Source organism: Phalacrocorax aristotelis, chromosome 3 (genome assembly GCF_949628215.1).
Source record: "Phalacrocorax aristotelis chromosome 3, bGulAri2.1, whole genome shotgun sequence".
In the NCBI taxonomy this organism is placed as follows: domain Eukaryota; kingdom Metazoa; phylum Chordata; class Aves; order Suliformes; family Phalacrocoracidae; genus Phalacrocorax; species Phalacrocorax aristotelis.
In genome coordinates, this window is record NC_134278.1 from 98,673,037 (window position 1) to 98,686,249 (window position 13,213).

At 46.4% G+C, this 13,213-nt stretch overlaps 2 protein-coding genes across 2 annotated transcripts in view; both read right to left on the reverse strand.

Annotated features, from left to right (window-relative positions):
- Positions 1 to 817, reverse strand: part of MSH2 (mutS homolog 2) — a 54,774-nt gene extending 53,957 nt beyond the window's left edge. Inside the window, exon 1 of the mRNA XM_075088660.1 lies at positions 501 to 817. Coding sequence (XP_074944761.1) covers positions 501 to 720 — 220 coding nt within the window. The 5' untranslated portion in view covers positions 721 to 817. The remainder of the gene's footprint in view (positions 1 to 500) is intronic.
- A 5,843-nt stretch (positions 818 to 6,660) lies between these two features.
- On the reverse strand, positions 6,661 to 13,213 carry EPCAM (epithelial cell adhesion molecule). The gene is made up of 9 exons (XM_075088663.1): positions 12,188 to 13,213; positions 11,595 to 11,699; positions 10,728 to 10,968; positions 10,353 to 10,418; positions 9,027 to 9,090; positions 8,544 to 8,645; positions 8,184 to 8,378; positions 7,830 to 7,871; positions 6,661 to 7,174 (listed from the first exon to the last, which is right to left on the reverse strand). The coding sequence occupies exons 1-9, from the start codon at positions 12,747 to 12,749 to the stop codon at positions 7,133 to 7,135; spliced, it is 1,419 nt and encodes a 472-aa protein (XP_074944764.1). The 5' UTR covers positions 12,750 to 13,213; the 3' UTR covers positions 6,661 to 7,132.

Genomic DNA, 13,213 nt, shown 5'->3' on the forward strand with positions numbered 1-13,213 from the left:
TAGCTACTAATTATCATGCCAAAGCTGCGAGAGGCTCAAGAAGACAGACTCGCATTCAGCTACGCTTGCTTCCAGGCCGCAGTGAATCAGAGCGGACATAAAAACCCACAGGCCTTAGCATCTCCCTTCCCACGTCCATCAACGCCGAGAGCACCAGCAGCAGGTATCCCCGCCTTCACCCTCAGCAACCTTCAGCAGCCGGCAGCTAACACTGACCTCGAGCGGGGAGAGAGCAGCAGCACCTCGCCCTGACAAGGTCCCTATCTTGGAAAAATGATGCCACAGAGAACTTAAACCCAAAGCAGCCACGAAATACCGCGACTGAACGCCGAAACACGGCAGCGCCCCGACCCGAGAGACACGCGGAGGCCTTGCCCTTGAGAACGCGCCACCGCTGCACCGGCTGCCAGCGACCTCCCGCTCCTTCCCGGGGTCCGGTGCCGCTCGCCCCCGCCCCGCTGCCCCTCAAACCCCCGCGCCCTGCCCCCCGCCGGACCTACCCGGTGCCCCCGCCAGCTGGCGGATGACGGAGCGCGTGCGGAAGACCACTTGGGCGGCCAGCTGCGAGTCCACGCCGTGCACCGTGTAGTAATCGCCGCGTTCGAAGAAGCGCACGGTGGTGCGGGGCTTCTCGGGCAGCGAGAGCACGGCCCGCACAAAGCCGACATCGGCCCCCACGCCTTCCGGCCACACCGCCTCCCGCGGCGGCTCCACCGCCATGCTGCCGCCTCCCGCCAACGGCCGCCGCGCGCGCGCACCCACCGCTTCGCACCGCCCCCTCCCTGCATACGACCGCCAGCGCCGAAACCCAATCGCTGCGGAGCTTAGCGCGGCGCGTCACGCCCGCCCCGTGACGTCACCGGGCGCACAGTGGCGGGGAGGAGAGGGTTTTCCCGCGCGCCCTACGCTGCCACGGTAACGGGAGGGCGGGGAGGGCGGTGGGGGGCGGGGGCGGAGTGCCGGTTCTCGGCGCTCCTCTGATCCCAGTGCAGAGACGCGCGCGATGGCGGGAGTCCTGTGCTTGTGTGCGACGTCACCGCAGATCCGAAGCACGCAGGCCTCGCTCGCCCCCATTTACACACTGGGGTCACCCGGCTAAGTGACAGAAAGGGCATTGACTCCCCCGCACTGCTCAGAGGCATCTTGAGCCCTGGCTACAGGGTGGTCCTCACACCCGGAGTGCTTCAGGGTTTTTTTTTTTGTTATCTTTTCCTTGTACTGCCCTAAGCATTTTTCATTTTTTCTTTTTCCTTCTGCTGCAAAGACACAAAGTAATAGAAACAGTATAGCTGACAATCTTTCATTTAGTGATTATGGTTTAAAGATAATGGGAAATCCCAGGTTTCATCAGCTAAATCACGTCTTCTTCGAAATTCCTTTTGTCTCACACCACTTTTCCTTTTTACATTCAGTTCTAAATCATGATTCTTGTACCCCAATTCAGCCGCCAGTACCCTATCACCTAGAGCCTGAGGTGATTATCTGAGATTTTACATGCCTTAGCATTTCTTGCCTAAGTGCTTATCCCTTCTTCCTTCTATCCCTGCCTTGCTGCTTCAGAACATTCCCTTGCTGTGTCCCATTGCTTTCTCTCTCCTTTCTAACATATGTTGCCTCAGCTTCTCCAAACTCATCTACCACTTTTCCCCTCTTCCTCCTGGCCGGCCCCTGGTCCCAGCTATGGAACACTTTTGGGATGTCTTTCCCTAGATTTCTCACCTGTCTTCTCTCCACTTGGTGAATCAGTGTGCTCATCTTTAATATTTCTTGGTCTCAATAGGTCCTTTCCTAAAGACGCTCAGAGGTCCATATAAGGACTACTTCAGGTTTTCACACTAACCTATCCTTTTACCATTGGGGCCATCCTGACACCTAAAAGTGTAGCCATGTGCTGGCTGTCCCTCCACAGGGAGCGCTTTGGTTTCACCACCTCTGTCCTGTTTCTCCCTGGTGTCACCTTGGGCTGCCTGTCCCCACCTCATCCTTCCACACCCATACCCCAGTCTTGTACCCCTGCAGTAACACGGCTTTTCCAGAAAAAGCCTTCAAAGCCCTTTTGCAAATGCACCTGCTGAAGGACCACAGGCAGTTCTTGTGGAGAAGAGAAAGCCTGATCTGCCTTCATTTGACTTGTGAAGGAAGAAGCAAAGCATAAGGTCACTAGAGCTTTGACGGTTTTGTGGTTGCCCAAAATCATCCTCTTATCTCCATAGCAGCTGTAAAAATGACATCGCTCTGGCAGGGCAGTTGGATTTATTTTCAGCATGAATAAGTGTACTTTTCCTAACCTTATTTTCAGAAGTGGCTGAACTATCTGGTCTGATACTTCCCTCCACCAAAAATGTTTGCTTGCGGCAGTACTCAAGTAGGGAAATTCAGCCTAAATAACTGTTATTTAGCAAATACATAACCTTCTGAAAACACTCATAATGTCAGGCAACCTTGCCAAGAGGTGATAATACCTGGTCATCCCAAAATATACATTATGAATAGCTGGGAGTGCTTGTCTTTGTACATACTGATGACTACAGATGAGGCAGAAGATAGGACAAGAAGGAAAAAAGTGTCCTGTACAAACAGCTGAAGAAGAGGTGGTCTCAGTGGACCTCATTACCACCTTCAAAAGAGATAAAATGATGCCTGCTAAGCTGTAATTGCTCCATGTTGCAGTGCTTCCTTCTCTCTGCTCTGGGCTGGTTACACCTCTTCATTCAGCAGGTTGCCCAAGGCAGCTCTGCTGAGCTGCAGGCTCCCATTTACAGAAAGCCACCACCCAAACTGGCCGCTAACGCTCTTAGCATTCACAATCTGTGAAAAACATTTATGTTGTGACAACTCTTGCACAAACATCACTGGAGTGACCACTTTTCCTCTGAGCTTCTGCCGTTTTCTTTGCCCTGGAAGAAGACAGGGCAGCTCGGCGCATGGGCTGATCCGCACAGGTCTAACTCTGAATGGGGACCCTGTTGCCAGGCTTGGTTACTTCACCGTGCTGTTGCTAACAGAGTGCTTCCTGCTTTCTCCCTTGCCTACCAGGAGGGACGGAATGAGAGAGATGGCTGTAATTGTTACACACATGGCAGACAGAAAATGGCTGCTAATCTAGACATTATTTTGTTGCCTCCTTATGCATAACTAGCATATACAGAAAAGTTGCAATGGCTTTTCAGATAGGAAAATGGATGTTCTTTAACCGTTCTACAGAAAAGAAAAAAAAAAAATATCATTTTTCACCAAAGGTTTATTAGCATACAGGTGTGATCAGTGGCAGCTCTAATGCTTTCAAGTTGGTGGGGATGTCACTACTTTGCAGGCGCCTGAATGTGTAACAATTCCACAGTGCATTTAGGGGTTAGTAGAGAAAAAAACTACTTCTTACATGTGTGAAGTTTTTACATGCTATAAGCACCTCCTTTTTATCTATCACCCTCTCCCTTGCATATGTCTGCCATTGCATGTCACTGCTAAGAGAAGGAGGACAAAGATTTTAACAAAGGTCATAAAACTCGGCAGGGATAGGCCCAGCTACCTCCAGCATACGAGGCACCCCTACAGTGCTGACTGCCTGTAGGCCTGGTGACAGACCTTTGTAATACCAGACAGCAGCCTTTCCCGGGAGTTGCTACAATCCAGTAACTAGCAGTTGTAAAGTTGGGGCAGCAGAGCTGCTGGCGTTTTTAGTTTCCTAGAATATTTTTTTGGCTATTTCAAGCAGTCTATAAGCCAAAGTCACTGTATATTATAGGACTCAAAGTCCAGCAAGTGAGGATATGAATAAACATGGTTCACAATGTTATTTCTCTTCCTAAACTTCCTATGATTGTCCAGGAGGGTAATGAGCATGCTACTGTCAACAGGCCCCACATATGCACCACTGACCTTTCATTTTGTAGTTGTGGAAACTACGCTTTGGGATTACTTATGTCTTTGGAAGACCTCTTCTAAAAAGTCTCTCATTGTCTTTGCGTAAACATTTATTTAATTTTTGCTCAGCAGTAATAATAACTAATATTTATATGCTAGTGTGATAATTCATAAGGAAGTAACAAATTTGCATTTGCCTATACAAACGCTATTTTCCTATGTTGTACACAGGCGCTAAGATAAATATTATTACTAGGGTCTCTTGTGCAGTTTGTGCCCACCCCCCCATAACAATCTAATTGAGTTTCAAATTATTTAATAAATCTTCAGTCACCCCTTCATATCGTCTATCACAACTGACATTACATTAAAAGAGAGGGAACATGGTATCACAACTTTGTGCAGAACTTCAGATTTAAAAAACGTGCTCCTTTACAGAAGGCAACTAGGCAAATGGAAGCATCAAAATGTTTACCTTGTCAAAAATTGATGCAGTGACTAATACTCCTTTATTAAGTTCTATTGGTTTGTTTCTTTTACAGGAAACTTGCATTTTAACTTTACTGAGTGCTTTCAAAGTATTAAAATAGAGAACACTTAGTATTTTGTTATTTAATACTGTATTATTTTTCAGTAGCAATTGTTTTTGCCAGCAGTTCAAAACTGCTGTATATATGAGGAGAATCATCACATGCATATGTGGGAGAGCTGACACTATCTGATAATGGCTTTTTTTTTTTAATTTCAGCACATTAGTCTCCTCTAGCTATAAAAAACTATAAAACACAATAAAGCTGCAGGATGCTGATGTACTAGTTTCTCAACTCTTGTCCCCTTCATCCTTTTCCAATTCCCCATATATATACACTTCTATGCAGCTGGACTTTTGCACAAGTGCAGTGTTTAGTGAAGATAACAGAACAAAACAAAACCCAATATAAAGGTCAATAAAACTATTTAGAAAAAGAAACTGGGAAAGAAATCTTTTATTGACCACCGTTTTGTGAGCTGAGCAGCATCATGTTTGTACCATAGTATCTGACTTTAGAAACAGATGTAGTACAATCTCTTCAACTGTGGGTTTAGTTAAACTGTCTTTTATTTTTTAACAAATTTCTGTGAACTTTGTAGTTGTCTGACCCCTTAGCTAGTACCAGTCAAATTTGGCACGGGAGCAGATCATATTAGAGACAAAAAGCTTGCACAATTATCTAATATGAAAAGCTCCATTAGGCAAAACATTTGAAAAGGATCCATCTTCCTCTATTGTGGGAAAAGCAGGGAGAAAGCAACTGGGACAAGGCCTAGGCCACTCAGCCAGTACATACCAGCCAGTCAAGTCAGCGCATGAGTAGCTCCAGCCCAGCCACAGCACATGACATCTCTTTCCAGTCCACAGGCCAAAAATAATGTATGAAATGGGGAGGGCAGGAAGAGGAGGAGGAGAGGAAACAATAGCATTATTATCGTGGGGAGAAGAAAGGAGTGGCAACGATACTGTATTGTAGGTATTTAAGAAAGGCATAGGATATGGAGATAGTGAAAATTTGGGGAAGTCAACAATAGACATGACTCAGCAGAAGGCAAGCTTACTGAAAACTATACTTCATTTAACAGCTTACAGAATTTTATGAAATTCATCATACCTCAGCAAACCACCTGCATACCTGGGGAGGAAGGGAGTAGCATATATTGGCAGATGGAGTCACTGAAAAAGAGCCTTAAAAGGCTGCAAAGCACTCCGGTAAATTCCCTACTTCAAAACCTAGGGGCAGCAGCAGCTCAGCACGTGCACCTGAGTTCTTCACACCAGATGTTGGAAGACCCAAGGGAAAGGTTGCTGCCTATGTTTCAACATTCAACACAGTAACATATGCATGTCAGCTACCACCTTTTTCAGAGATGGAAGGTACACTGGTGACCTGTGACACCAGAGGTACATTCAAGGCAGTCCAGTAACAGCCACATTGTAGTTAGAAGTGCACCAGCTAATGGCATACATTTCAGATTTAATTTTATTAACACAGTATGTAGAATGTCCTCTCAGTTTATCCTACTTTTCCTGTTGTGGGGGGGTCAAAACAAACACATTAGTAATAAGATTTGTCAGTCAGTTCCTTATCTTGTATCTCATCATTTCTCTGGCAACAGGGGTTACAGCATTTCCTTTATAAATTAGCTATGCTGGAGGGACTATACCTGTTGAGTTGCTAGCCAATACATGTAACAGATGACTGACTGCCAAAGCAAGCTCCTTTATCCCAAGCTCTGGGAGGCAACAGCCAGCCTGTATAAGCCTGGTCAGCCTCAGTGAAAGTAACCAGTAATAACAGCAGGAACAGATCCTAGCTGTGCAACTTCACAACAGATGGCTATGCAAGTGATGGTGCAATAACTCTGTCCCAGCTCCACACTCAGCCTACCAGGGCTACCCACCCCCAGCCCTACACCAGCGATGTTCTAGATTAGAGGCTTTTTTTATTATAAATACTTACATAGCATTTGAAGGAGCAGCCTATGCATTCCTGAAATTGCTACATTCACAGCATGTTTATTATTGCGGCAAACAATCCATATTTTATCATTTTAAGAGTAGAAAATAGGATAAAGCATACTTTTCACAGCTTTAAGAAAAAATAGCACACTATTGAGGTATTAAATGGCCAATACAGACTTTGTTAATTGGAGTTCTAGAATATCTTCACCTCTGCTGAGGTTGCTTGAAGGAAATAATATGCTGCTGAATTTGTACGCACAGTAACTTGGCAGATCATCGTTTTGACATAGAAGAAGCCGCCCGTTTCAAAGTTTTATTAATTCAGTTCATAAAAAAGTCACAGCAACTTAAAATATGTACAAACAGCCATAAAAACATCATGTTCCGTTATACAGGAGACAGCCTCATTACAACATGGCTACAAAAATTGTTATTTTCAATAAACCTCCCACAAGGGTAAAATAACATTTAAGCATGTATGCTCCAAAACCCTAGTAACAGCAGTTGTCAACTCATTTCATCATCATACAAAAAAAATCAGGGAGGAATAGTTAGGTTTGACTTGAGTAAGATGGGGCATTTAAGATTTAACTCTCAAACAGTGAAAGTAGTATCATGGCTACCAGTCTTGGCTGTTAAAAAGTTTTAAAAACCATTAAGTGAGCACAATGGCCTCCCTTTCAGGAGGAATCTTTGAGGAGTTAACATCCATGCCTCCAATGTTTCTGTTGTCTTCTTGTTTGAATCTTACTCTGTCTTCAGCTGATTTAATTATGCATTCAGCGCTCTGTGCATTTCATTCATTTCCTTTACCTGGAGAGGAGGTAGAGGGAGAACAACATTTGTGCTACTTCTCAACATGAGACCCAAGAAGTCAATAGGAGTTAACAACACAGGTTTTCATTAGCAAAGGGATTTGATGTAACACTAACAGAATCAAACATGCCAAGACTGCTGCAACACTTCAGCTTTGTATTATTTAAACAACAAAAAAACCCCACAGCACTCTTTGGGGTGTGTGCAGGGAGCAGACTTTACTGTTTAGCTATACCACCTTACTTGGGGTGAAGCACCACACACTAGTACCATTTGTTACTATTCCATTGGCAAGTAGCTCTTCAATATAAGCTGCAAGCTCTATGTAAATACCTCAAGTAAAGGTCTTCATGACAGAACAAGACTATCAGTATTTCCTGTGGACTGTGCACCCCTTGTTATGAATACGTAAAATTAGTACTTGCTGTCAGCACTGCCCCCACCCCTGGGAAATGAAGCAAATCACCAGTCACCTTTGAAGAACATGGTGAACTATACAGGGATGAAAACTATTTACAGGATTTGAGTTCTTTCAGTCTCCTTGAACACATCTGAAGCACCCAAAGCAAGCTTTTAACCTGCAGCAAACAGGAGTTTCTGGATTCTGGCCAACCTCCTCCCTGCACATACACCGTAAACAGAAATTAATTACCTCTGCTTTCACGTACTTCCCTTTCCTCCTCCTTGTGAGGACCTGTAAGAGAAGGACAGAGTAATTGTGAAGTTTCCTTTAAGTCTGGACTTACATGTGACTTTATCTGATTGTGACTTTAAAACTCCAAACTTGAACCTGTCCCTTCCTTGTCCTTCCCAAGCGAGGTACACGATAGGCTGTCTGGCAGTCTCAATTACTTTAAACCAGGAGGCAAGATCCCTCCCAAGCCTCAAAACAGAAGCCAGTTTACAGAAAAGGACTGTTTCTATCAGTGTCCAATTACCCTGGTATGTTGCTATTTCCCAAATTACACTGCTATCCCTTCTGCTTGGCAGCTTTGTTATAACTTACCAGAACAACAATTCCAGCAACTATTGCTATTACTACTACTACAATGACAGCAATGAGGCCAGGAGTCAGAGACTTCATGGAAAACTCTGGTGCAATTTCATCAACATAGTAGATGACTGTCTTCTCTAAACGCAGCACTTCATTATCAATGCTGATGTTTAGTCTGTTATTATAAAAGATGGAGTCACCTTTTACCTAGGAATAGAAGGGAAAGAAGAGATTTGCTACTTCACATTGTAACAGGCATTCATCTAAGCACTGCAATAATTCATCTTGCTTTAGCCAGTACACAATAAAACTCCTGAAAGCAAATGCAAAGTCATCTAAGTCTTTGGCAGACTTTACCCATAACACACTTACATCTTTTTCAAAGTAGTAGGCCACATCAGCTATATCCACACCTCCAGAAGATTTATCTGAGACATTTTGCTTCAAATCGATAGTAATGTAAGGTTTTTCATACTGCAAAAAAAATATAGTATGGTATTAAGGAGCTTGTTTAAATCCAACTCCACAGCAAGATATTACGATCCAACCTGTGAACTCACATCCTGAATCAAGTTTATGGTACTTGTTCTCATGTCACAATTGTTTACAGCATGATGTAAATTCCACTTTTTTTAGTGAGGCAAAGTAAGGATTCATCTACTGACTGAGGAAAGCAATCTATTAAATTCTCAGTATTTCAGTTCAGTTACAGCTATTTCCTAGCTGCTCAATAAGTGTCACGATTTTGTGAGCTGCTAATAAGACTCATGCTGTACTGCATTAGTCAGGCAAGTTTTCAGAGTTATTCACAACAAAGTAAAATTCTTATACTTTACTAAATGATGTGCCTCTTACCAGAACACCACTTATATAGCGTCCATCCAGCATATAACGACTGGTAATTGTTTTCCTGAAGAACCTGTAAGAATATTAAAGACATAGCTGTTAAAAACAGTACTCTTACACATCTATTTCCAGAATAAAGGAAGACTAGTATAATTTTCTTTTTTTCCTGCAGTCTCTCCATGGTGGGTTAACCCCAGCTGGCAGCTAAACCCTCACCTGGTCTCTCACTCACTTTCCCCTAGCAGGATTGAGAAGAGACTCAGAAGGGAAAAAAGGCAAGAAAAACCCCTCATGGGTCAAGATAAAGACAGTCTAATAACTGAAAGGGTTGGGTGGGGGAAATAAAAAACCCCAAGTGATGTAAAAGCCATCACTCACTGCTAGCAGACCGACACCCAGCCAATCTCCAAGAAATGGCTACGTGTAAAAAACTTCCCCCAGATTTATTGCTGGGCATAACATTATACAATATGGGATATCTCTTTGGTCAATTCAGGTCAGCTGTCTCTGCTGTGTCCCCTTCCCAATCTCTTCCCCACCTGCAGCCTACTCACTGGGGCAGCAGTGCCAGAGTCTGAGAAGGCATGGACACTATGTAACCACTCACTGTTCAGCAACAGCTAAAACACTGCTGACTTATTGACACTGTTTTGGTCACCAGTCTAAAACACAGCACCATATCGACTGCTACCAAGAAAATTAACACCATTCCAACCAAACCCAGTACACTCTCATTATTAAATTATACTAGAGCTCTGTCAATTTCTAACCATGAATGCACACTTACTGAAAAATAAACACATGCATTACTGCAGCGTTAAGAGATAAAAGCCTGAACAGTTTTGAGAGTTCAGGAGAAGAGCAGAAGAGTAGCAGCTTTTATACAGAGGCGAGGCAGATTTAATAGCTATTTCTTGCTGTATGGCTCTTGACAGAGGAAAGTAGGATTTTATTTTAGCCAAAAAATGGCTAAACTCTTGTTTTTTTCCTGCTGTTTCTATACAGTCCCTCCATCATCTCTGTCAATTTACTTTTTGGGCAGTTTCACCTTATTAGCTTCCATTTCCTTCAGTATATTGACTTGATAAAAAAAAGTAGAGACCAATTTTAAATGGAAGTAAATCTCATTAGCAGTTAATTTATTTCCAATAAAAATTAAAGCAATTCTATGAAGGACCTGTAGGTCACTTCTAAGATGTCTTAGAAGTGAGTTGGCACATTTGACAAAATTTCTAAAGAGTTGTTTAAAATGTTTCCAAATAATTTTTTAGAAACACACTAGGTAACTAGTAGTGCATGCAGAGATTGCCATGACATCTTACTATTGTCACTTACTTCTCTAAAGACTCAGCATTCAGAGGAGCATTTCTCTCAGCATGTTTCATTTCAATGATGATCCACCTGAAGTAATAGGTAAATATAATGAATATTCTTAAAGCACATGCATGTAACACCACATACTAAAAATCTAACCCTGGGGAAAAAAATAGAGCAGTGAGAGAAAACCAAAAGAATGACCCCTCCAAAACCCTTCAATGTCTCATTGTCTCTGAACAACAACAAAAAAACCCCCACACAACAGTAATCAAGCATTTATTGCTCCACCTTCATTCATCCCCAGCGCATCATTAGTAGAGATAAACCCTCTACAATACAGAGCCTAATACAGGAATGTTTTCATGTTGCAGCACACCCTGTGGAAAGACTTACGTCGTTCTGACTAATCGACTACACTTCAAGTCTGCATTATGTTTGTCAGTTCTTCTAACACCAGCTGTATTCACACACCAACAGGTGGTTCCATTGCACTGCTTTGCTTTGAAAACACCAGTATTTTCACACTCGGGATCGTAAAGGCCATCAGTATCTTCAAATGCATCTTTTGGTTTCTCACGACGACCTGATTTCGAGCTTGTCATTTCTGCTTTCATCAACAGGCATTTTGAAGTCACTAAAAGTAACCAGAAAGTCACATTATGCAGCATGTTCAAAACAGAGCCCTTAGTCTGTAAAAACGCAAGGTTACATCAGAAGCAACTAGATTTGAAGCCATCACAAGGAAGAGCAGGTGCCCCACACGTAGGTGGCACAGAAAGTCAACACAACTGCAACACATCGGCTTCTGAAACCAAATGCCTGAGAAGTCCAGCCACTTTCAATTTCGTTCAACCAGAGGATCATTTACAGCTTAGCTGAGCTCGAACCAAGAGTAAGGTCCCGAGACAAGGCTCTTTCACCTCTAGATTTGTAGGAAAAGTCATGCTACATGCTCAGAAGGAAGCTAAAATTTAATCTTCGAGAAACCCTTGCCATGAAAGAATATTGAGTGGGATGGGGGAGCCTGCATCAGTATACGCGTACTCATATCCACACAAGTTACACAAGCGAAATCCTAAGCGCTAATCTTCCATTGCTAGTCGATCCGGAAGACCAGGAAGTAGCTTTCCTTCCTTATAACCACTACTTGCCAAGAACTCAATGGTAATTTTTCACATATTCCCATGAGTTTAGCTGGCACTCTTCCTTGCCACCCCATACCAGAGAGCACACGGCAGCCGACACGCGTGTTTTACTCACAAGTGCCGCAGTTCACAGACACGCGGGACCCAATCGAGTCGCACCAGCAGACGTCCTCGACCAGGGTGCAGTTAGTGACACGCTTGTTCTTCTCACAGATGCAGGCTGGAAGAGAAGGGCGGCTGTGAGTGCCGACACTCCAGGGCACGTAGCCGGGCACCGCCACTCGCTCCTCCTCGGGGAGGCGAGACAAAGCCGCCCCACGCCGGCCGGAGCCGGCCGGGGGCAGCGTACTCGCACCCGCCCGCTTCTCACCTCACCACCCGCCCTTCCCTAGAGAAGGGCGAGAACCTCCTTCACGACGCCCGGGCTCCCCGAGGGTCCCTCCCGTGAGCTGCCGGGCCCCTCCAGCCGGGGACAAAGGGACGCGGAGACCCGGCGCCCCCTACCCCCTCCCTTCCCGCTCGCGGGACGGCCCCAGCGGGGAGGGGGCGCCATTTTGTGGCGCCGCGCGGAGCGAAGTGCGGGGCGAAGCGCCCAGTGGGGCGGCTCCGCGGGCGGCGGAGGGCGAGAGGGGCCGCAGGACGGGGCCGCCCAGCTATGGGGCGGGGGAAGGCCGGTTGTGGGGAAGACAGAGGGGTGCGGGCACTCACAGCTTGCCAGGGCGTAGGAGACAGCGGAGAGGAGCAGCAGGAGCGCAGCCCCACAGAGCGGCTTCATGACTCGGACCGGCGGCGGGGCGCGGGGAAGCCGGGGAAAAGTCCTTTGAGGCGCGGGCAGCGGAGACGGAGCGGTGCGTGCGCGGCGGCGAAACGATGTGAGCCGCCCGACAGGTTCCACAGGTGGTGGTGGCTGTGCCGCGCCCTCCTGGCTCCGGTTACACCTGGGATGCGAGGAGGGAGGGAAGGGGCGGCGGCAACAACTCCTCCTTTCCGGGCTGACCGGGCGCGCAGTTAAGCCGCCGCTCCCTCCCCCCCCACCTGAGCGAAACTGGATGGAGCAGGGCGGGTCTTTGGGCCCGGCCCGAACGCAGCCCCTTCCGCAAGGCTGGGGCTGGGGAGGGGGAGCGGGAGCCGCAGCCGCGGCGAGGGGCGTCCCAAGGTGCGGTCGGTCCTGGTAAAGGGTCTGTAAAACCGCCGCGCCCGCAGCGGGACGGGGACGCTGTCGGGGAGCCGAGGGGCGGCTGCCCCCGCCGTCGAGGAGAAATTTAGTCATCGGGGGAAGCTCCTGGGCGTGTTTGCTTTGCGGGGTGGGGAGGTGACACACGGGCCGGGGGAGAGAATGAGGCTTCTCTCCCGCTTCGGGGCTTCCCACTGACGCCGGTGTCTATCGGAGAGCCGGGAGCGGCGGAAGGCCTACCCCGCCGGCGGCCCCGTGGGCAGCTGGCCCTGCGGTCCCTGCCCCGGCCTTGTGGCCCTTGGCCCAGTGCCTCCAGTGCTACGTTTCCCTCAGGAGGCAGGCTGCCCCCTCGGCGGGTGTGCGGGCACGGGTAGCTCCCACAGTTCACTCTCGGCAAGCCAGTAATAAATATTCACGCTTTATAGTTAGTTTTGTTCACATACAGTGGTGCCTTCTGAGCTATTCCGTGAGGACTTTGTGTTTAAAATAAATCTTGACAATCCTGCAGTTAACCTAAGGGCAAAACCAACACCTCTCTGTATAGAATAAACTGTTTCTTA